General features: G+C 46.0%; 1 protein-coding gene across 2 annotated transcripts; it reads right to left on the reverse strand.

Annotated features, from left to right (window-relative positions):
- Nucleotides 1-7,191: 7,191 nt before the first annotated feature.
- On the reverse strand, nt 7,192-23,275 carry DCTN4 (dynactin subunit 4). 2 transcript variants are annotated; one of them, XM_083181563.1, is made up of 14 exons: nt 23,106-23,274; nt 20,428-20,498; nt 19,557-19,735; nt 19,041-19,084; nt 18,681-18,788; nt 17,804-17,824; nt 17,514-17,587; nt 15,389-15,501; nt 14,928-15,037; nt 14,762-14,835; nt 13,773-13,827; nt 11,668-11,775; nt 10,717-10,814; nt 7,192-9,721 (listed from the first exon to the last, which is right to left on the reverse strand). In XM_083181563.1, the coding sequence occupies exons 1-14, from the start codon at nt 23,238-23,240 to the stop codon at nt 9,499-9,501; spliced, it is 1,413 nt and encodes a 470-aa protein (XP_083037689.1). In that variant the 5' UTR covers nt 23,241-23,274; the 3' UTR covers nt 7,192-9,498. The 2 variants fall into 2 exon arrangements, with proteins under 2 accessions (XP_083037689.1, XP_083037690.1); XM_083181564.1 differs by lacking the exon at nt 17,804-17,824 and having other exon boundaries at nt 23,106-23,275.
- Nucleotides 23,276-23,505: the final 230 nt, after the last annotated feature.

Below are 23,505 nucleotides of genomic sequence, written 5' to 3' on the forward strand. Positions count from 1 at the left end.
TTAATGCGTGCCTTTGGTGGACAATGTCCCTGTTTATGAAGCGTATTCTGAATTTTGGCTGTGTGGCATTATGTGAATTTTGGCTCAATCCATGTGGCATTATGTGAATTTTGGCTCAATCCATGTGGCATTATGTGAATTTTGGCTCAATCCATGTGGCATTATGTGAATTTTGGCTCAATCCATGTGGCATTATGTGAATGTTGGCTCAATCCATGTGGCATTATGTGAATGTTGGCTCAATCCGTGTGGCATTATGTGATTTTTGACACAATCCATGTGGCATTATTCGAATTTTGGCTCAATCCATGTGGCCTTATGTGAATTTTGGCTCAATCCATGTGGCATTATGTGAATTTTTAATGGGGTCTAGTATTTTGTTGCATAATGTGTAGAAGTTGTATATGGTGTTGTACACTACACCCAAGGACACACCCCCTGTTGAGTGGCCACACCCCTTTTTCCAGAGCGCACCTTCGGCGCGTGCACAACTATATCCTTCACTTTTGTTGCCATGGTGGGCCTGCGTACTTTAAATGCCAGGGCCTATTTTTAATCCCATTTCCACCCTCTCTCTGCCGCTCTCTTAGCATGTACACTGGCACCACTAACAACGCCCCCTCCCCCACCTAAACCCTCTTTTACCATGGTGCCCCCCCTGTCATTTTATCCTGGATCCGCCCCTGCTAACCATTACACCATCCGTGATGCTCATATTGCAATGGATGTTTTTATTTTGGGCAGCGGCTGTATACTCGCAGTGAACTTCGCAGATTAGCGATCAGTGCTGAATTAGACCCTTTATCTGCTATCCGGTCATTGGGCCTTATTCTAGTTCACTCTTTCTGACAAAATCCTTTTTAGATGGATAAAACCATGTGCACTGCAGGGGGGAAGATGTAAAATGAATTAGATTTGGGTGAGTTACTTTAAGCAGAATCACAGCAAATTATTTATTTACTACCAGTTATTTATATAGCACACACCTATTCCGCAGCGCTTTACATAGAATATTTGAACATTCACATCAGTCCCTGCCCCAGTGGAGCTTACAATCTATATTCGCTACCACATGTATATGTACACACAGACATTCTAGGGTTAATTTTGTTGGGAGCCAATTAGCCTACCAGTATATGTTTGGATTGTGGGAGGAAACCAGAGTACCCGGAGGAAACCCACGCAAGTACGGGGAGAATATACAAACTCTGCACAGTTAGAGCAATGGTGGGAATCGAACACATGACCTCAGTGCTGTCAGCAAATGGAAATGTTTAATATAAAAAATAGTTCAGCTTGCATGTATCAGGATGGTTAAATAAATATAAGACCAAAATGTGCTAAATAGTGTATGACCAATATCTCTCAATGGGTTCAGCATGATTTCCCGACATTCAAAATACTGACAAGCTTTGGCAGACAGTCAAAATACCAAATCAAATGACCTACAATCATTATGCCGACTCTTAAAATGTCGACATGCCAAAAAAGTCAAAATGGTTTTTGTGTGGGTGTGTCTATGTCGAAATGGACACAGTATAAGTGTACCGCATTCCCTTACATTGCTTGCTTAACTCTCTCTGCACAAGTAACATCTACATCACCTGCAGTGCACATGGTTTTGTCCATTTGAGAAGGAATTTGCCTTTGTAGGTGAACCAGAGTAAGGGCCTATGCCCACTTGGATCGTGAGGTTAGAACAAATTGGTTTCAAAGAAAAAAATCTTGAAAACCTCACGTCTACTTTAATGAATTTCAACATTTTGAATGTGTCGGTCTGCCAATGGTTGTTGGTATTTTGACTGTTGGTAAATTAACTGCATCCTCTCCCAACATTGATGGTGTGGTGGTACCCCAGTTTCTGTCACTGTGGTGCTGCCCCCAGGCACTGGGAATAGATGCTGTGTCCATATTCCCTGTCTGCAATGGAGTGTGTGCCCCCTCCCCCTCTCCTTACAAGATACTGTGGTCCGTGATCGGGACAGAGGGACAGTAGTAACAGAAATACTGGACTGTTCCTCTGAGTCTGGAACAGTTTGGGGGTACTCATGACCCAAGTCCATATAATACATAATTCATACATCAAAATCCAGGGTTCAACCCGAGAATTGGAACACCGTTCCCAACCTAGTCATGCGCGGGACAGTCACATGTCCACCACAGCGCTGATCTGGGTTGTTCAGACTGCACATGTGTGCAAGTGTGGGCACGTGGAGATGACATGATGTGACGAATGAGAGGACCTTTTACACTGAGCCTTACCTGGGTCCTTCCCGAGAACAACCCTGCTTGGTAACAGGGTTTGAACTCTGGGGGTTATTCTAGTTCACTCTTCAGCCCTGTACACACGTACCTCGTACACACAGGGGAGATATATTGCTCAATTTCTCCTTTTCATCAGCGACCAGAGATGGTCGCTGATGAAAGGGAACCTCTGCTGGCGGTGCCTTAGAGATAATCAGCTGGTCACAGGAGCTTGCGATTAGAACAGGGCTGAGCAACTGGCGATTTATCGCCGGATATCACTCCCAACACTGGCAATATGGCCGCTGGCCAGTGATTTCAGCCCCTATCGCCCCCATGTGTAAACAGCTTCAGAGGCAAAATCCTTTGTAGATTGACAAAACCATGTGCACTGCAGGTAGGTAGGGCAAATGTAACATGTGCAGAGAGAATTAGATTTGGGTTGGGTTTTACTTCAAAGTGAGATCTATATTGCAGTGTAAAAATAAAGCCGTCAGTATTTTCCCTGCACAGAAACAAAAGAACTCACCCAAAGCTAAATCTCTCTGCACATGTTACATCTGCCCCCCTGCAGTGCACATGGTTTTGTCCAGCTAAGAAGGAATTTGCCTCTAAGAGTGAACTAGAATAAGGCCCTCTGGGAGATGGCCCCGGGTGGAGTAATTTCCACTGACAAAACTCCCCGGTTGTTGTGCGTCCATGTGCAGTAACCCGGGATTTTCATGTCAGTGAAGAGAAGGATTTAGTGTGCAAAATACGGGCGTCATATTTGATTGCCACTGTCACTTATGGGATACCGTACAATGGGCCTGATTCGGATTCCTTCGGAACGGGGCGAATTCTGCCTCGTTCCGATTTTTGGGGGACTGCACATGCGCCTGGTCCATTATGTGCATGTGCAGCGTCCCCTTGCGAAGGGCTTCGGTGACTTGCGTAGTCGCCAAGGCGTATGCGAGGATCCGGGCGGGCTGGGGGGCTGACAGTGGCGGGAATGGGGCTAGCCCATGGGAATGCCCGGCGCCTCAGGCGCTCGGTAAGCTGCGATCTTTGCAGCTTACCAAGCAAACCTGAATCAGGCCCAATATGACCAGGAATAATGGTAATTCATGTACCCGGGTCTGATGTGACTGGAGTACGACTAGAGGATTTTTTTTTTTACTGCAGGAACTGAGAATGCTAAAAGCAATTTGCAGTGCACAACGGAAACACATTACAGGCAATGGGCCTTATTCTAATTCACTCTTTCTGACAAAATCCTTCTTTGATGGACAAAACCATGTGCACTGCAGGTGGGGCAGATGTAACATGTGCAGAGAGATAGATTTGGTTGTTTTATTGTTTCTGTGCAGGGTAAATGCTGGCTGCTTTATTCTTACACTGCAATTTAGATTTCAGTTTGAACAGGCCCCAGCCAAATCTAACTCTCTGCACATGTTACATCCGCTCCAGATTTGGGTGGGGTTTTACTTCGAAGTGTAAAAATAAAGCAGTCAGTATTTTCCCTGCACAGAAACAAAATAATCGCAGTTTATATTTGTCTTTCTACATACATTTGGTAAAATTTCAGTATTTCGTAGTGGCCCCATAATAATCTCTCTTGACTGGTGTATCCCTCTTGTTACCATTCCTTATCCCTTTATATTCTGCTCTGCTGGTATACAGCAGTGTTTATAAGCTCTGTACAATATTGTCTCAAACATACCTCATACTGTACCTGCCTCCTCTTTTTCACTCCTCTCCAGGAGAAACCCAGAGAGGAGTAAAAGGGGGGCGGGACAAGGCTGCATGTCAGGGGGCGAGATAAGGCTGACTCCCTGAGCCCCGCCCCCATAACAGGCAGCCACGGTAATTAGGGGGATTGGGGAGGGGCTAAAATTATGCAATTTGTGCCATTTAAGCCCTGTCCCTCCAATGCGGACCCGCAAAAATAGGAGTTTGATGCAGCGGGGAAGGGGGTTGCGGGGGCGATGTGGAAGACTTGCCCACTTTCCTGGGGGGCCGGAGGGGTACCCAATGTTTGAGAGCCTCCTGGCCATTCCGGGAGGGTAGGCAAGTATGGCTTAATCCTTTACGTGATGCATACTTTCCAACTAGGGTATCCAATCCCGGTATCGGCAGGATTTTGGGATTTAAGGCCAATATCAGTGGGAATTAAATTTCGGGATTAAGTAGTGCAGGTTTCGTTCACAATTTATTTTCGTTCAATGTTCATTACATATGGGCATTTTATGATAAATAAAGATTCTATATTTTTCTATATTTTTCATGGCTGACAAACAGCGCAGCGCTCAGCTTCAGACGCTGCCCGGCTGCCCATCTGTGTGGCTCCTTGCTGCGCAGCGCAACCTCGCATCAGCCCCCCCTTCAGCTGCATCCACCCACCCACCCGCTATTTTAAGCGCAGAGGACTGTAAAAGAGTCTGCCGAGAGAGCGGAGGGGCAGCAGTGCCACTACTGCAGAGCCACGCCATGCCACCACTGAATATGCCACAGTGGACGGGGATCATGGTCCTGAGATTGACATTTTTTCAATCCGAGTCCCGGGATTTAAAAAAATGACCTGGGATTGGCATCCCTACTCCCAACTGTAAAGATTACAGCCCCATAATCCCGGACTATCCCGCTGTCCCTCCACAGCTCATAGTATCCCGCGGGTGGGTGGAGCAGATGGAGATTTTGTGCACTATTCAGTGTGGGGAGGGAGCCTGGGGCTGGCCAGCTGCTTGGGTAATGCTGGATGGCGTTTTTTGGCGAGCCATCCTCGCCAGCCGCTCACCATATTCTACATTCCGGGGAAATCCTCGCCGATTCCCCTAAACGGTGAGGTTCGACAGCAAATGCAGCGAGCTTTGCCGTTTTGACGGCCACACTCGCTGTTTCCATCTTGCCTCAGGGAACAGGCGGCACGTAAACGGCAAGTGAGGGGAGAGAGTTGAATACTGATGGCGAGCTATAGGTGCTGCATGCCGTATAGCTCGCCGTTATCCACTCGACCCCCCTCTTTAAATATATCCCTAACTGTGCTATAGAAACAGGCTGATGGAGGCCGGAGGTGACATCACACGCCCTCCCTGAAAACACTTAGGCACGCTTGCATTTTCCTGGACACCCAGAAACCATCTGGCCACTGCGCCCAAACGCAGGCTTCCTGTCTTGCAGAATTTTATTGATTTGGCATCAAGCATACGTGTTGTGATCTGTGCACATGTGGTCTTTCAATAATTTATCGCTGTGCAAATGTTTGCACAGAAGTGATCAGGTCTGAATAACCCCCATGTTATACCAATAAATCTTGAATTTTTTTAAAGCAGTGGTTCTCAAACTGTGGGTCCCGACTCCATGTTGCTGACCATCAGGCTGACGACTTTTCTGGAAAATCTGTTGTATGGTCTGTTTTTTAGACTCCTCCAATCGTTTTGATCCTCCACAATACTGCTGCGCCATGTATGTGTTGTCTGCTGACTAGACATGTGATGTGATGGGTTATGGTATATTAGACTCCTCCCATCACTCTGTGCCTCCACAATACTGCCATGTCTGTGCTGTCTGCTGACTACACATATGACGTGATGGGTTATGGTATATTAGACTCCTCCCATCACTCTGTGCCTCCACAATGCTGCCATGTCTGTGCTGTCTGCTGACTACACATGTGATGGGTTATGGTATATTAGACTCCTCCCATCACTCTGTGCCTCCACAATGCTGCCATGTCTGTGCTGTCTGCTGACTACACATGTGATGTGATGATCTTCTGCAGTAACTTGCTGGGGTCCTGTCATTATTTTTATTGTCTGATGGGGTCCCAGAGTAAAACAGTTTGAGATTCCCTGTTTTAAAGGAATAAAACTGCAATTAACAGCAGACTTAGGGAGCGTTCCCAATGCAAACGTCTTTGCTCATCATCAGTAGGTGGTAAGGGTAATATCTCCATTATACTGTATATAGATCCATTGTGACCCCCCCGACCCTCCAGATCGGGAACCACATGAACTAACCTGGAACTCAGACCTTCCATCCTCTTTGGATGAAGATTGGGCAGATATAAGGCAGTCGGGACACTGACTGTCAGGATCCCCACTGTCGGAGGCGCATGTCACACCCGTTTGGTCCCCCCGTTGTCTCAGGTTTTTGGCGAGCCTAGATCAGGCTAAATACCGATTGTTCCACTATGTGCTAAGGTTAGAGAGGAAAGTTCGCTTCAAGATAAATTCATATTACATGTATGCAATGCCGCCAAATCTCTGATAGCTAAAAGTTGGAAGTGCGCTTTTGCCCCTTCACTAACTGCTTTGTTCAACCGCATTCATTTAGTTGCTTCTATATTACAAGTTTATTAAATATTACGGTGCCAACATTCCATCAGATACGGTCCCCTTGGTATCATTTCTGCTCTTCCCCTCTCCCAGGACTCTGCGGATATTTCATTATATTTTATTTTTTATTTGAATTTTATTTATCTTTTAAATTAAATGTTTTTCCCCTCTATACCTACTGTACTTATTTTCTTTATTTCAAGATTTACTTTTCTTGGATATGTTACAGCATATATTCTTTGTTGTATACAAAAGCCAGACTTTTTTTGTATACATTTGCTGTTTTTTTTTTTCATTAATAAAAAAAATAAAAAATGATGGTCTTAAAAATAACTGCAATTAACCCTAAACGGTCTATTTTTACAATACAAAAATAGAAATGACGCATTTTACACTGTGCTAATATATCCCTAGCACGTGCCTACAAATGGTGGTTTAAATAGGCCGAAATTCCCAGAATGCATGGTACAGATAGGGCCAATATGAGCATGAGGGGAGTCCCATCTGTGTGTCAGTCAATAACTGCAGCCTGGCAGGTAATCTTATCTGCACCCACATACCTATACGGTACCTTGATACGGCAAGTACGTCAAACATGCAATAAAAAACAAACAAAAAAAAACAAACATTGTTTTTCACTTGCTTTTATTGATATTACTGTATGGTGACGACATTACACATAAGCAATAAGCCGAGCCGTGTAATAACAGACAGGGGAAAAAAGTCACCAGCCGCTTGTTCTGTAGAAAGCGAGTGTGCAGATGCCGCCACAGTGGCCCGGCCCAGAGAGGATTATGGGCCTCTGCAGGCATATAGTACACCAATAAAACATCAATAGAACCTACTAGAAAGTCTTTATGTTGTCCAAGCAGCAGCTGCACCTGGAATCAATGCTGTCCAATCATAGGGTCACATTGGCTAGTGGACAATTTGCTTGTACCCAAGAACAGATTCAATTATTATGTAAGTCCATTAAAAATGTAGAACCACAGCAGACTTTCATTCATTGTGGGCCCATACAGGAGTCGTGGGGTAGGCAACCTGCGGCACACACACACACTGCCGTGGAACTATAACTCCCAGCATTCCCTGCTAGAGGGTTTTAGTATGCTCTAACAGCAGAACTGTGGCAGGCCAATATAAAGTTCCACAGCAGTTAGATGCCACAGGTTGCTTACCCCCTGCAGTAGTCAATACTTAAAATTGTTATACCTCAAGTAGGGGAGAACCCAAGCAGTAAGCTTTAATGTGGATATACGGTGAACAATATAGGTTGCAGGCATTAGTAATACTATATAGTAATAAATATAGGCTATGCCCGTTGGTCATGCTCTAGTGCTGTGACAGTGTAAACAAGACTAGCCTACCAGTAGGCGGCCATCTAGGAGTAACATGGACCACACCCCCAAACAAGGATTATGGGGTGCAAAATAACCATGAATGAGAGAAGCGGTGTAATCTGTACTCTGTGATCCAACGCAACAAAGCACAAATGGCTGATCGAGAAGACTGGAAACGACCGAATTGTGGGTGCGGTAATAAAGCTGGTTTGAGACAATGAGGTCCATTTCTATACATTGCATTAAGTCACAGTAACCAATCAGCAATTAGCTTTTAACAGTCTAAACAGAATTAGACAATGACAGCAAATCTTATATGCTGTTACAATTCAGTGCCAATTCGCACAAAACATGCAGTTTAGTACATTAGGCCTAATGATATGTATATGACTGTTATTCACTATTCCACCCTTTGGCCATAAATGTCACTGAAACTTTCGGCATCTTCTCACATCTATGAAAAAGGGAAGCGCATGTCTCACACATAATCCGGAACGGTGTTGCCGAGTGTCTTCTTGCTCATATACAGGTTTCTTGATTCTATTTTAATTTTTAAACCAACATGTTGCCATTACTTTCAACAATGTTTTTTTCTGCCATGGGGTTTAAAAGTGCATTATGGGGGGTTATTCAGGTTGGTTTGCAAAAACAAACTCATTCTTTAATGGACAAAATCATGTGCACTGCAGGTGGGGCTGATGTAACATGTGCAGAGAGATAGATTTGGTTGTTTTATTGTTTCTGTGCAGGGTAAATGCTGGCTGCTTTATTCTTACACTGCAATTTAGATTTCAGTTTGAACAGGCCCCAGCCAAATCTAACTCTCTCTGCACAGGTTATATCCGCTCCACCTGCAGTGCACACGGTTTTGCGAGCCAACCTGAATTAGGTCCTATAAGCGAAACGCCTGTGCGGATACAACTGCACCCACCTCAACTCACCAGTTTATGTATATTAGTCAGGAATATATATATTTCTTTACACTTTAAATTTCTCTGCCAACAACTGTTAGCCTTTGGTTGTGGAGACTGGACTAAAAAAAGGCATGTTTGGGACAAAATAAAAAGGACATAATAATCCAATGCAATAAGACATATACCCCAATGTAACAGTTATGTTTTGCGGACGTGTAGTATATTGTCATTTAATCACAGCTAAATTAGTAGTTACTAGCCCAAAAAACGAATTTTGAACAAATACCTGACAAAAGCAATGCCTGCAACTACATCTAAGCAGAAATTGCACCAAATACTTGGAATAAGGTTCCCTAGAGACAAGTCTTCAGCACACTTATAAACCCGATTTCACAGCGTTCCACGTTACGGTAAGTTTTCTTGTACACAAACTCTATGTGGGCAACCTAGCACGTTTGTTCATAGCCGCGTGTTTCACAATCTAGCGGGTCTTATTTTCCAGTCTTCTAGGGATCACAGAGTGGAGAGAACAGCGCATTTCCACGAGCTACCACTTTGTAGGCTGCAAACTCCCAAGCACAAGTGCATTAAGCAGCTCTGTCTCCACACTTGGTCTCCAGGTGGTGGAGATGAAAATTTCGCTCCGGCAACCTGCTACTGTATCGGAAGCGGTGCGAATGGTTTCTAAGGGGCGGATGGAACCACAGGCCCCAAATCAAGCTCCACGTGATGTGTCAGCCACACGACCTCGGTGGAGGACTCGTTGTCTTCTACAGGTCGGATGGGGGGAGTCAGGTTTCGGAAGTCATGCCTGAGCTTGAAGCTCACGATCACTTCTCCTTTCTCCTGAAGAGGAGTCACCTTGATGAATACTCCAACTTTATTGGCTTTCCTGAAGGCGACAACGCTGTAAGAGAGATTAAAGCATGATTAGACTCCAGAATGCAAAAACATAACTGAGGTTGAGTGATAGTAGTAGCAATAGTAATAAAAAAAAAAAAAACAGCTTCTGCCTAGCATTTTATATACTATACTTCTACTGATTGGTTGTTATGGGCAACTTGTACACTGCTTGATACCGATGGAGCCTCCGTCAGCGAGCCTGCCTGATCGCCAGATCCCTCTGACGCAGGTGGGCGAACGCGCTAGCAGCTCACGAGTCCCCTTCAGCAAGGTGGCGGGGACCTGGTGCTTCCCTGCCTTCTCCACTTCAGGGGGACAGGCAGGGAGCGGAGGCAGAGCGGGGAGACAGGCAAGGAGCGGGTGATGGCTGTATGGCTTCCAGGAGAATGGGGAGTGCGTGCGCGCCCCATTCTATGGGGTGCCGGGGGATGGAGAGTGACTCAATCTGTACATCTACCTCTAAAACAATAGATGGGGAAGCTTCGGCCCTCCTGCTGTTGTTGAACTACACATCCCAGAATGCTTTGCTACAGTTTTAGCATCGCCAAATAGCAAAACTGTAGCAGTGCATGCCAGAATGTGTAGTTCAACAACAGCTGGAGGGCCAAAGGTTCCCCATCCCTGCTCTAAATGTTGAATAATCTTTTTTAAAAGGCCATTCTACATACACAAGGACTATTTGAATTTAGAATGTAAGCTCTCACGAGCAGGGCCCACGCTCCCCATGTAATTTTCTTAAAATATATCTCTGCCACCCTGATAATTGCATCAGTGTCCTGTCCCCTGGTGGAACTGTCTTTATTTACCATGTACTTGTCCTAAATTGCATTGCACTGTAATTCATTATTTGTTTTTCGCTCATCTATGTATTGCCAGGTGTTGCGGAACCCTTGTGTCACCATATAAATAAACGATAATAATAATGACAATAACAATAACGTGATCACATCACCACGTGTCAGAACCACGATACGGCAGAGTGATAAAGTGACAGCTTACTCTGGATCATCCTGGAAGTCCTGAGGCTCGGCCAACTCGTCATATTCTGCCGCAGCATCCTTACCGGCTAGGACCAGCTCCTTCGTTGGAACAATCACCTGCGAGGAACAGAGCAGTTGCGTTATGCATTTGTACAGGCGACAGTGGATCCTGCCTCCCTGATCACTGCGCTTATTCCAGTGTTAGCATCAGGAGAATGTGTACAATAAGAAGCAGTGAAGGCCTGGATTTGTACTTTGTGATGAATTTTAGAACGAGTGGCATCTTGGCAGACGTGCAACTCCTGGATCGGTGGAATCATACAGGGGCGGAGGCAGTGATGTTGCAGCGACTCAGTCCACAAGGTTTAACCTGCATTGCATCCCATCATATGTACATATGCTCATGTATCAGACCGGCAGTGTAATATTCATACAGATGTAGCCACATTCATCTTTGCTACAATGCGGCATGATGTGTGGTGCTGGGACTACTGTAACAGTCACAAAGAAGAGTATGGCTACATCGGGTGCCGGGCTGCTCCCGACAGTCATTCCACCGACGTCAGAATCCTGACTGCTCCCTCGTGGGGGTCCACGACCTCCATAGAGGGAGAATAAAATAGGTGGCGAGCCCAGCTCGCCACGGTGCCCGCAGTGGCGAGAGCAGCGAGCCCGCAAGGGGCTTCATTGCGCTCCCCACGCTGTGCAGTCAGGATTCCGACGTCTGACTAATGACTGTCGGAATCCCGACTGTCGGGCTAATATACCACACCCGCTACATCTGCATCTAATGCTGTTTATTGGTCCTTTAAGGAATAATTGTCAACAGGTATAATAATAATAATAATAATAATAATCATCATCATCATCATCATCATCATGAGCAGACACTTTCAGGGTATCTAGTCCTATAAATGGGCTTAGGTGCCTGCACTTAGTACTCAGGAAGCAGAGCGGTGTTGGGCCGTACCTTGGCAGTGCTGTTGATGTCATGGGGATCGCCTTCTTCGCATGGGATCAGTGTTATATGAGTGAGGTTCTCCACTGGATTAGTCAGGGTCAGCAGGACCTGGCTTTCCTGCAACATAAAGCGTCCAGAGATCAGTAGTGCGTGCGGTGCCCCAGTGGCCCCATACTGCAGCGGGGTGTGTGTTATTAGACAGTCAGTAGGTCTACCCAAAAATCGACATGCAATAGGGTCAAAAAGTCGACACGGTTGTTTCACATCTGTGTGTCAATGTTGACAAATCCCAAAATGTCTAATTTCCAATTAGTGTAAGGCGTGCGCACCATGCTTCGAGATGGGCACACTATTGTAGTCTCCCTCTATGCCGACCTGGATGGTGAAGAACCAACAATCTGGTTTAAATCATGAAAATCTCATGTCAACCTTGTCACGTGTCTACCTTTTTCATTTCAAAGTTTAGACCATGGCGTCCTATTACCTGTCAACCTTTTGAGGTAGACCTATGGACTGTCTATCTAGACCAGGGATGGGGAACCTTCGGCCCTCCACATGTTCTGTAACTACACATCCCAAAATGCCACGCAACAGTTTCAGGATTGCCAAATAGAAAACTGTAGCAAGGCATGCTGGGATGTGTAGTTTCACAACAGCTGGAGGGCCGAAGATTCCCCATCCCTAATCTAGACACTGTAGAGCTATCAACTGGAACCCATGCAGCAGATGTTGGGTTACTCAGTATCTAGCGGCGACACCGGGAACAGGTAAACAGGACATAGGCGGGGATAGGGAGGGAGGGAAGTCACCAGTGACTGGTCTAGTGCCCAGCCAATCATCTGATGCCTTCACTAGCGAATAGAGTTGGAGAAAGTGATAACAGACATAAATGTGAGCTTTAGTATTTAATACCCATATGTATCAGGATTATGTGACAGGGACACAGTTCTACCACTGCTATGTAACAAGTAGAACAAAAGGCTGCTTGTGTATTAGGATCGTTATATAGGTTTTGCACAGAAGGGCTCTTCTGTACACCCCATAGGACACTCCAGGTCCGGGTACTGCGTCCGTACAGAAGACATCAGGAGGCCATGGAGTAAATGTACTCAAAGGCGAATGTGTTTGAACGTATGCAATTCAGTACCCGAGGTCACACACAGACCTCTGCAAGATATACTTCGTGTTCATTCTAGCACCCGCCATATTTGAAAACCCATGTACTGTAGTTCCTCTTTCCTGCCTGGGGTGCCGCTGCCTGCTGTGGTGTTTCTAGCACATGTCTGGTTTGCATATCAGTGCTTATATACAGACCACGCTGTGCTAGAAGCACTACAGTGGACAGCGACACCCCAGACAGGGAAGAGGAACTGCATAGGTTTTCAAAGATGGCAGGTGCTGGAAAGAACACTATATACTGTATTATAACAGCCCTCTTAGAAAGTCACTCAGCTCCTGTTTGATGCTAAACATCTTGAATTCTGACGCTGTGTTTAAGATTTCACCCAACAATCATCTAATCCAGCATGAGATAAATCCCAGGGTCAGCGGAAGAAAGGGAGTTATATCATTCCAGAATGTAACATATATGTCGTGTGTGTGTGTGTGTGTGTGTGTATGTATTACTTGTGTAGTTTCACGGCGGCACTGCCCACGGATCGCATCGTATGCAAATCACATGCGATTTAGCAAACCCCCAATATCCACGTCAGCCCGAAGCGTGGCAAGCCCCACGAGGGGATGCGGTACGCATCCTCCCGACCTGTTCATATCCCCCACTATCCACGTTGCCGTGTGTCAAGCGGACGCGTAAAACCAGCCCAAAGCGTGGCGAGCGCAGCGAGGAATACACGCAAGTAATCCGCGTCCGCTCGCTACACTTTATAAAATTAACTCCACGCCAATGTGCATAGTTGGGGTATTACCAGGTCGGGAGGATGTGTACCGCGTCCCCTTGCGGGGCTCGCTGCGCTCACCACGATTCGGGCTGACGTGGATAGTGGGGTTGTGGCTAAATCGTTGCATGCGATCCGCGGGCAGTGCCGCCGTGAAACTACACAAGTACCATATAAATGTATCAAGAAGTAAGAATGAGGCTAGAATGTGATGCTCACCTTCATGTGGCGCAGGTTTGGAATGGACATAATTCTCACTTCTGGGATGTAGCTCCTGCACAAATGAACCACAAATCAGCAGGTTAGGATGCGCTGAAAAGTAACCTCAAACCTGAAAATTAATTTCTGGTGCATGCAAGAGCCTGGGCTATATAAAAACGTGAACCAAATAAATAGATGGGCGGCTCTAGCACTGTATCCTGGTATTGCTGTGCATTGCTCACAAGGGCAGGCGCTGTGGGCTGCTGCTGCTGCCTAAGGTGGCTTTACATACTGGATTCATGTATACAAAAGGGGGTGGTATCACAGGCTGGCTTGTTAACAAGATGTTAAGGTTCCAAAAGTAACTGCTGCAGGTAGTAGGTCTCTGTGGGAATGCATTGTTTTAATACTGGCACCAGACCTGTAAAGGGGATAACAGCTTCACTTTATGTTTGTAACTCTAGATGAGATGCATCAACCTTCAAAACCTTCTAAAGCAGGCATGGGGAACCTTCGGCCCTCCAGCTGTTGGCTACAGGTTTGCTATTTGGCCATGCTAAAACGGTTGCAAGGCATACTGGGATGCATAGTTCAACAACAGCTGGAGGGCCGGAGGTTCCCAATCCCTGTTCTAAAGCAGTGGAAACATGATCCAGTGGTTAATGTTCCCACAGCAACCAATCCATATTTCCACTCTTTTGAAGGTCTAATGCCAGATTTTCTCTGAGCGATGATGGACAGGAAACACAGGAAAAAACATAAGCATGTAATAAGTCCTGGCATATTGGTGAATTATCCTATAGAACAGTGGTTCTCAAAGTCGGTCCCCCCACACAGTTCATGTTTTACAGGTCACCTGTGCATTTTGAAAATGTGAAAGTTGGTGATACAGAGGGCAGCTGCTGTGACCTGGAAAACGTGCACTGTGTGGGGGTCCTGAGGACCGGGGTTGAGGACCACTGCTATAGAACATTTCTGGTTTAGCTAGAACACGTCACAGTACTCACAGGGCGACCAGCTGGATCTTAAACTTAATAGACGTTGGATTAAACTCTGGCTTGCTCAGGTTATGTTCACATTTCTGGATGTAAAGAAAAACACAAAACAGACTCGTACTTATCACACTGCAAACATCGGAGAGAGCAGAATGCTGGAGATCTCAGGATCACTTACCCGGCAGCGGAGAGAGCGTTTGATGAGGAGATGTTTGTGGCGGGGGTGAAGCTGCGAGGCACAGATGGGCTGGAAGTCGGACTGTAACAGACGTTGGTCCAAAGTAGTAACTGGCAATAAGGAAAGAATCAGTATTAGTGCAATCTAGAGAATCAGGGAGAGATGTACTAAGCCCTGAAAAGTGATCAAATGGAGTGATAAACCACAAAGCAACAGACGCCTAACTGTCATTTTTCAAACACCTCCTGTAATGTGACAGTTAAGAGCCAATTGGGTGGTGGTTTATCGCCCTCCATTTTATCACTTTTCAAGCAGAGTACATGTGGTGTGAAAGAGCAAGTGATTGTATTGGTGGTCAGCGTGCCAAGAACCAGGTGCAGGATAACAGTAAGACCCACAGCAGTGCGGCCAATCAGAATGGTAACGAACCACTCTCACTATGTAAAGCAGCCAATCATTACCTTCTGTTAGATTTATAGGTCTGGTATAATAGTCCTCTGATAATGGCTCCACTTCATCCACTGACTGTGCAGGCTCAATCTTTATCTCCTTCTGATCTTCTACTTCTTTGAGTCTAGAAGGAGGAACAAGTCATAGGCTGAAGAACTGGACCAAACAGTCTAAGTCACGGCCATTTTTCGGCAATCCGCGGCCATTTTTGCTGATCCACAGACTTTGACACTCGACAGCCGGAAAACTGAATACCAACTGCCGAGTTACTGTTGGAAGAAACGAAAATGGACCAGAATTCCGACTGTCTAGATGTTCCGACAGTCGGAATACCATATTAAATACCCCCCATATCACCTATGTAAGGAGGAGTCTTTAGATGCAGCATGAGTTGCACCTGCCCTGTGACAAGTCCAGTTTCTGTGTCTCATAGAAGCGCAGCCACTCACCCAGGGGGCTACAGTGTATGCAGTACCTTTTAGTGACACCGGTATTGGAATCCCATCAGGCACTACCTCTGTGTGTTTGAGATTTGCCTCCTCTGCCACCCCACAGGTACGCCCATACACTTTGGTGCAATGGAATTTGTACTGTGTCCCTCTACGAACACCATTGGACACACCTGCAGGCTTAAAACAATCAGCATTGCGTCCACCACTGAACCAGGCTGGAATCCTTTCACTGCACAAACGCTGGACAGGCTTTGTCACAGAACTTGTTTACAACCCTAAATCCAGCGTGTAAATGCCAGCGCCGGGTGCAGCACTGTGACATTACAGTGTAGTAATTAACTCCTGTCACAGCGTAGGAGCCTGCAGTGCAGCCACAGCAGTGTCCAGGACTGCACAGCATCTCCCAAACCCCCCCGGAATGCTGAAAGTGGGGGTTGGGCCATAAAGCCAAGCCCTTTCCCCCTTATTGCTGTGTGCATGGGGCCTACAGCGCTTGAATACATTATGGCCCTTATTTTGGTTCGCTCGCAAATTCCTTCTCAAATGGACAAAACCATGCTGCACTGCAGGTGGGGCAGATGTAACATGCTCTCGTCGTAAAAGATCGCATACCTTAAGTTAAGGTAACTTAAGGTATGCGGTGGACGCGATATTTGGCTATTTTTAGCCGGCAATGAGAAAATCGCGTTGATCGCGTCCATCGCATGCCATTATAATGGCACGCGATGCGACCGACGCGATCAACGCGATATTACATAGGGAGCAATGTTAAATGGGCCAATGGCCCCGATTTTTCATTGTATAGGCAACCTAATGGGTAATGTGTATGTTAAATGCCCCCCCCCCATTGTTAACGGCAACCCACGATTAACGCCAACCCGAAGCGTGGTGAGCGGCGGCGGTACGCGTCCACTGACCCTTTTCATACCCATACTATCCACGTCGACGTGGAGTTGATTTTATATAGTGTGGCGATCGCAGCGAGCCAACGAGCCAGAAGCGTTGCGAGCACAGCGAGCCCCGAGAGGGGAAGCGTAATACCTGTGAAGTAATGCGCGTCGCTTCGCTCGCCATGCTTCGCGGGTTGGCGTTGATCGTGGGGTGGCGTTAACAATGGGGGGGGGGGGGGGGGGGCATTTCACCCATGAGGGTGGGTATACAATGAAAATTGGGGTCTGGGGGGCATTTTACATTGGTTCCAATGTAAAAAAAATCACGTCGATCGCATCTCATGCGATTTGGTTGCATGCGATGGACGCAATTTTTTGGGTCCCGCTGGATGCAATTAAGATCGCTGGCGCCGTGCTAGGAAACAAGTACCAAAAAAAAAATAAAAAATTAGCCATGACTAACCCAACAGTCCAGGTTATAAGGATAGTCATGCCAATTACTTAATTAGTTCCTTGATCAGTTTGATTATACCATCTATCTCTGCACAAACAGGGTTATCCCTAAAACTGGACTGCGAGAACCGCTACCCTAGAGTACGCGTGGGTGTAACATTTGGTAGGGAATAAAACATGACTGAGGTCACAATAGAAGCACAGTGACAATATTTCTATATAATATATTCGGTTCAATTTTATTTTATTGTAATACAAAAACTGAAGAACCCCTCTGAGGCCGCCCACATTGTACCTATGAGTAATAATAATAATAATAATAATAACCAATGCAATCTTACGTCAGTCCAGCTAGAGGCGTAATAGGGACTCCTGGTCTTTGACGCTGGAGCCTTGTGCCGCGCCCATACTTGTCCTGTATGAAATACAACAGATGCCGGTATTACCTCTGTAATAGAACAGGCGTCGGCAGTGGATGTTAGCCATGCAAGAGAAGCAATGACAGTGATTTAGTCCTATCCGGCAGATGAGGCATAGGGAATGCTTAATGGTCAGCGCGTGACTGTTCGTCTGTCGCTGCTGGACATGAGTTGCGGGCAGTGAGGCAGAGATGATGAGGCCCAGAACTTACCGCTACATGAATAGTGTGTTGCTGTGTTGTATTCCCAAGTTACCAGCAGAGTGCATTAAAGGCAAAGACAAAAGAGGTACAGTCAGACTGAGGAACAGGAGATTGTTTATTTATCCTTTTATAAGGAGCTAAAGGCCCCCATCACACTAGAACGATTTTTTTTGGCCAATTGTACAATTTCCGACCGATCGTCCGATATATCGGCCGATTATCTGTAAAATAGGCCGATATATCGGATGATTGATCGAAAATCGGACAATTGCCCAAAAAATCGTTCTAGTGTGTGGGGGCCTTAAGTGATGTATTCTCATTGGAGAGGTCAAAGTACCAGTGAGGCAATAAATAAGATCTCTGTGGAGTTTGGTGATATTCCCACCAATAATCAAGCCGGAGATAACCCCATCTATACGCTGTTGAGTTTAAAAGGTGCCCACACACTAGAATGGTTTTTTTTGCCAACTGCCTGATTTCCGACTGATCGTCCGATATCGATTGGATGCGCGCTCCTGCGGATCTTTTACGAAATCTTCTGATCTTAAATGCTGCACGAAAGATCAGAAGATGTAGCAACGCACATGGAAACTTAAGATAAATCTTTGGTAAAGATGTGCGCTTGCCTGAAATCTTTTGTTCAGGACGGATAAAAGATTTCAAGGCTAATTTGTGCGCACATCTTAAGATCGCAGATCTTTCTAGTGTGTGAGCACCTTTAGACAGCAATAAGCCACCAGGGACCATTCTCTACTGGAGGACAGTTTATATATGAAAAGGGGGCAGAACCCTTTAAATGCTGCCTGCTTTCCACACTCAACTAAAGAAACCAGTTGGAATCTAGAACATTTTGCGCAGTATCGACTATCGGAAAAAAAGCACTTACAGAAAAAGCCAGAGGCATGTAGTTTCTGCGCCGAACCAGTTTCTTGCGGTCACGCTCAAGCTTCTCCTTCTGCGCCAATTGCTGGTAGTACTCCAACAGTTTATTAATCTTACGGGGGGAAAAAACAAAAAGGTAAACGCACACTAATATATATCCTACATACACGCACTTAATTTCTTGTTACATTTTCGAAATGCACATTTATTTATTATTAACCAATGTATTTTTACATTTTGGACAGTAGATGGCGCCAGTCAAAGTAACCTGCTGCGAACACCACCCTTGGAATGAGCTCACGATGCATTTTTACAATCCCAAGCTGAAGTAAATGTCTCACACAATAGCAAGCCCCATGCTTACCCTCTGGGTGTACGGATTCTCAGGTTCCTGCCAACCACCGCTGGCTGCAAAACAAAGAAAATGTTTTAGTGCTGTACTAAGCAGGTAACGGGTACCGCAGACCCTGGTGGTGGTAACTTGGAAGCATTCTGAATTTCCACATAAACAACACTGTTGCCTTCAGCATATAAGGTTACATGGCTGTCCTGGGCTCAAACACAATAAGTGTTAGTAATCCAGTATTTTCCCTAAAGTACAGTGTCAGGGGCCACTCTCAGGGAATACCAAGATATCTGATCATCGTGGTATCTGAACCCACCAATAGCACACATTCGCTTGGATCTGCGAAGCTGCCGATGGGCGCCTCAATACGCATATAAGCTGCATACGGGATCACTGCTGCTAATGGACATCCCTGATAAGACCCATTACACTGAACATTTATAAACAGATAAAGTGTTCGTAGACCCTACTAATATCCGTTAAGAAAAAAAAAAACTAAACATTGTTAAGTGCGATTCCCTTTACAGTACTCACCCACTGACTTGTCCGCCATGCCGACATCTCTAGAGGTCCAGCGGCAAAACCCACAAGCAAGATAGTAAGCTTTCTTCATGGTGGTTTTGGCTGGGTCATCGGGAAGCGGAGCTGGGATGCTGGTTGCGCGGGTGGAGAGAGTGTGCATGCAGCAGGGGCAGTCAAAGCAGTTCGCACACCTGTGTGATGACAGACAGACCAGATATTACACAGGCAGCAACTATGACGCCTGCTGCCAACACTTCCATGCCAACTACTGCGGTTCACTCACTGATGCCCAGGTTTTAACTTGTGGACCACTATTCACAAGCAAATCCTAGGATTCAATTCAGAACAACAAAATGCATGTGTGAATGAGCACTCATACCAGACTTAAGGCCCCCATTAGATTGGGGAATAAGGGACGAGTTGCCATTGCAGTGGTGGGTAATGCCGGGAACTAGAACCCGTACTCACCCCCCTTCTATTGACTGGAATCACAACCTTATGAGCCCCTACTATTGCCTATTGCTCACAGCCTAATAGGGCAGCAGACAAAAACATGAAAGTCTGGATTTGCCGTAAGTGCAGAACACAGCAGCAATTACTTGTGTCATCGCAGGAAACAGGACTGTTCTGTACGTAGATGTAGTCATAAAAGCTAAATTATATTAACTTATTTACAGTGTTAATCCTCAGACTCAGTGACCGGTCACATTTCACCGAATGGTGAACCGGAAGCTGCATTTTTACCGACTAGCACAGTTTTCTACAGGAATTCCTGAGCTGGTGTAATTGGGAAGGGACAGCACTAGACTAGACCAAGCTGCTGTACAAGCATATGTATCTATATCTCAAGGAAAGAACAACATAAATCCATAGTACAACAAACCTATTCTTCTTCAGCTTGGCTTCAGCCGACGGCATATTCTCCAGGCAGCTGGGACAATAGTGCGAGTCCACCTGCAGAAAATGAGGAGTGAATTAACATAGGACTTTTCCACCGGTTCTAGAATGATACCACTTGAAGAACAACTTACACAGATCAACACACCATTCCTTTTCGGATATATAACCCACACGCACTATTACCATAAGAGAGGGACCTGCAAACTACTCAGACCCATGATGCGTACAGCTCCGATTCCTCTCGGGTTGTAAGGAAAAATGCGTTCTGTAATAATTACCCACAACCTGATGTGAGGACACTGTCAGGGTTAGTACTCGCAAGTGGTTTTACCCCGGTTTCAGAGCGAAGAGAGGTGACGGGAACTCATTGACTGGACAACCATAATTTATTGGAACTAAAGTCGTATAGTGAATATGGCTTCTGATTGGACAGCTGTCAAATCAGGTGGTACGATTCTACACAACTTTTCAGTCTTCTGAGACAAAGTGAACACTGGGAGTGGAGTCGCCCCTTACGATCTATTAAAAATAGACTGTGCTATTTCTACTTGCAATACCACCGCCGCAGGGCCGCGCATCGGTATCACAAGCCCCCTTACACAGTGCGATTTTGGCTAACTGCCCTTACGGTTTTCACTATATAGTCAGAATCATAAGGAAAAGCTAGCCAGAATTGCACTGCATGTACACACCATTAGAGCCGCCTGTACAGAACACAGTAGATTGTTCTGCAGATAAAAAGCTAAAACCACATTTTTCCTATTTTCCTTTAGGAATGCTCTTTAAATCGCACCCTGGAGACATATCTTTCTTCCATTTTCTATTTTTTTTTTTTTCAATCTTAAACATCAAAGAAAGAAAAAAAACATCTCGATCTGCTCTGCGATTGTCTACCGCGTGTCATTCCCCTTTACACCAGAAAATGCAGGGACTCACCCGGGAATATGGCCCAGGGATCATGCCAGGGCATTCCCGGGTTGGCCCCTTTCACACCAGAAAAGTCCCTGCATCTTCTGGTGTGGGAAGGAGGCCGGCAGGAAGCGGGCAGGCAGGAGGCAGAGAGTACTCACCCTGGGTCGCTGGTCCTCGCTGCAGGCTGGGGATCCACACAGGCGGCGGGCACAGATGACGCAGCCCTCCGGCTGCAGTGAGGGCACCGCAGAGCTGCGTCATCTATATATGCTGCCTGTGTGGATCCCCGTCTGACAGCACGCACTGTGGACCAGCAACCCGTTAAGTACCGCTACCCCTTTCACACCGGCCAGGACCCCGGGTTGAACTCGGGAACAACCCTGCTCCATAATGCTAGTCGCAGGTTGTTCTGGGGCCCAACCCAGAAAATTAGGCTAGTGTGAAAGGGGAATTATACAATCTGCTCATCCTGCCCATCCTGTAGAGAGGAGTAGGGATGGCGATCGGCCATCAATGATTCAAAATCATTGATGGTTTATGGCCGATGTAGTTCTACAAGTAGTTCTAATAGTTTTGACATCGATGGGGGAGAACCAGATGATTACCCACCATCGATTTAAAGCTTAAACAAATAGTTTCATTTTTCTGTTTTCCCCCAAGGGGACGGGACACTGAGTAAAGATTCACCCCCGACACCGGTTAAGCCCCGCCCCCTGTTTCAATTGGCCCACAGGCCAATCAAAGAAAATGGATGACCATCGATACATAAACTAATTTATGTTTATCCATTGCATAGTATGACACTATCGATGGTTAGTCACTACTACTACCATCGATGGCAAAGGCAACGATGGTAATCCCTAGAAAGGAGGAGGATGAGGAATAAGGGGAATGACAATGCTGACAAGGGGGTGAAAGGGTTTGAGGATATAGGGGGAGCATAAAGCACATGAGGGGTGGGTGGATGAGGAAGTGAAGGTAGAAGAGTAACATTAAAAAGTGTATTAAAGTACATGTGAGAGTGAAAAGGTGGGTGCAGATGCAAGGTCCAATATTGTTCAGTGGAGATCATAGGAAAATAACAATATTTGTCCGGCTCTTATATTTGTACACAGGATCTTAGATCATCAGATATTTCTCAAGTCCCGTCTTATAATAAAACTATTTCTATTCTGTAATTTGCAATTTTACAGTAGCAGGCAATTGCCTAATACGATTATAGCAGACATGGTCTTACATAGAATGTGATAGTACTCTCAGGTACCCGGAGCTGAGGCCATATAATCACATTTTATTCAACACTAGGAAATCCCACTGGAAAATATATGAGAAAAGCCGATAATGGCTATGTCAGCCTGGTGGAGCTAGATAAGCAATGAAGGAGAAGAGCCAAGAGAAACCCTGCTCATTCAGCAGTAGTAGGCCTGAGACCACGGCCTTTATTAGAAACCCAGCCCTGAACCCTAAGCAAAAAAATCACTGACAGCAACTGACAGGCAGCTGTCAAATCAGCACACGAGGCAGGACCAGAGCCAGCCAATAGCCGCTGGGAAATGTTTAAAGCCCCGCCTGCTGTCATAACGCCATACATCCCAAGAAGGCGGGTCGAGTTAATTGGCAATTGGGAGCAGCCAATCGGCGAGCCGTAAGGGCAGATTTCCGTTACCCTATTGGTCGCTGATGCTTGCATGATGCCGGATCGGCTCAGAGAGTGTTCCTAGTATTTCTCCGTAATGGCGGAAGGCTTACCTCGTGAGAGACGCATTCTAGGGAGCGGAGCTCGCTGCAGTAGCGGCAGAAGTACAGCTGCGACAGCGGCGCCCGGATCTCCTTGTCGCCGTGAACCAAGTACAACACCCTCTCCAACTGGAACAGCGACGCCATCTTCCAAAGGAGTCCCGCCTTCAGGATCACATGACCAGGGGTGTACGGCGGCTGCCCTCGGCTACGTCATGGCCTCGGTCACGTGAGAGGGTCTCAGCCATATGAAATTTTTTTTAGATAAATAATATAAAATTTTAATTGCAGTCATGTATAAAAGCTCACTAACAATGCAAATGACATAAAAAAATATATCTATAAATGAGTGTGTACTACCAACTTTTTATTAACATGGCACTGCAGGAAGGTAGGCATGGTAATGGTAGCT

The sequence above is a fragment of the Crinia signifera genome, chromosome 4, assembly GCF_055691185.1.
Source record: "Crinia signifera chromosome 4, ASM5569118v1, whole genome shotgun sequence".
Lineage (NCBI taxonomy): Eukaryota > Metazoa > Chordata > Amphibia > Anura > Myobatrachidae > Crinia > Crinia signifera.

What these genes read in the sequence shown, in the direction of transcription:
- DCTN4 (XM_083181563.1), bottom strand. Translation starts at nt 23,240, where the DNA reads ATGGCGTCGCTGTTCCAGTTGGAGAGGGTGTTGTACTTGGTTCACGGC. An exon ending in GCCAAGCTGAAGAAGAATAG is followed by an intron (nt 19,736 to 20,427) that starts GTTTGTTGTACT and finishes GTCATCACACAG; the next exon opens with GTGTGCGAACTGCTTTGACT. An exon ending in ACATGCCTCTGGCTTTTTCT is followed by an intron (nt 17,825 to 18,680) that starts GTAAGTGCTTTT and finishes AATACAACACAG; the next exon opens with CAACACACTATTCATGTAGC.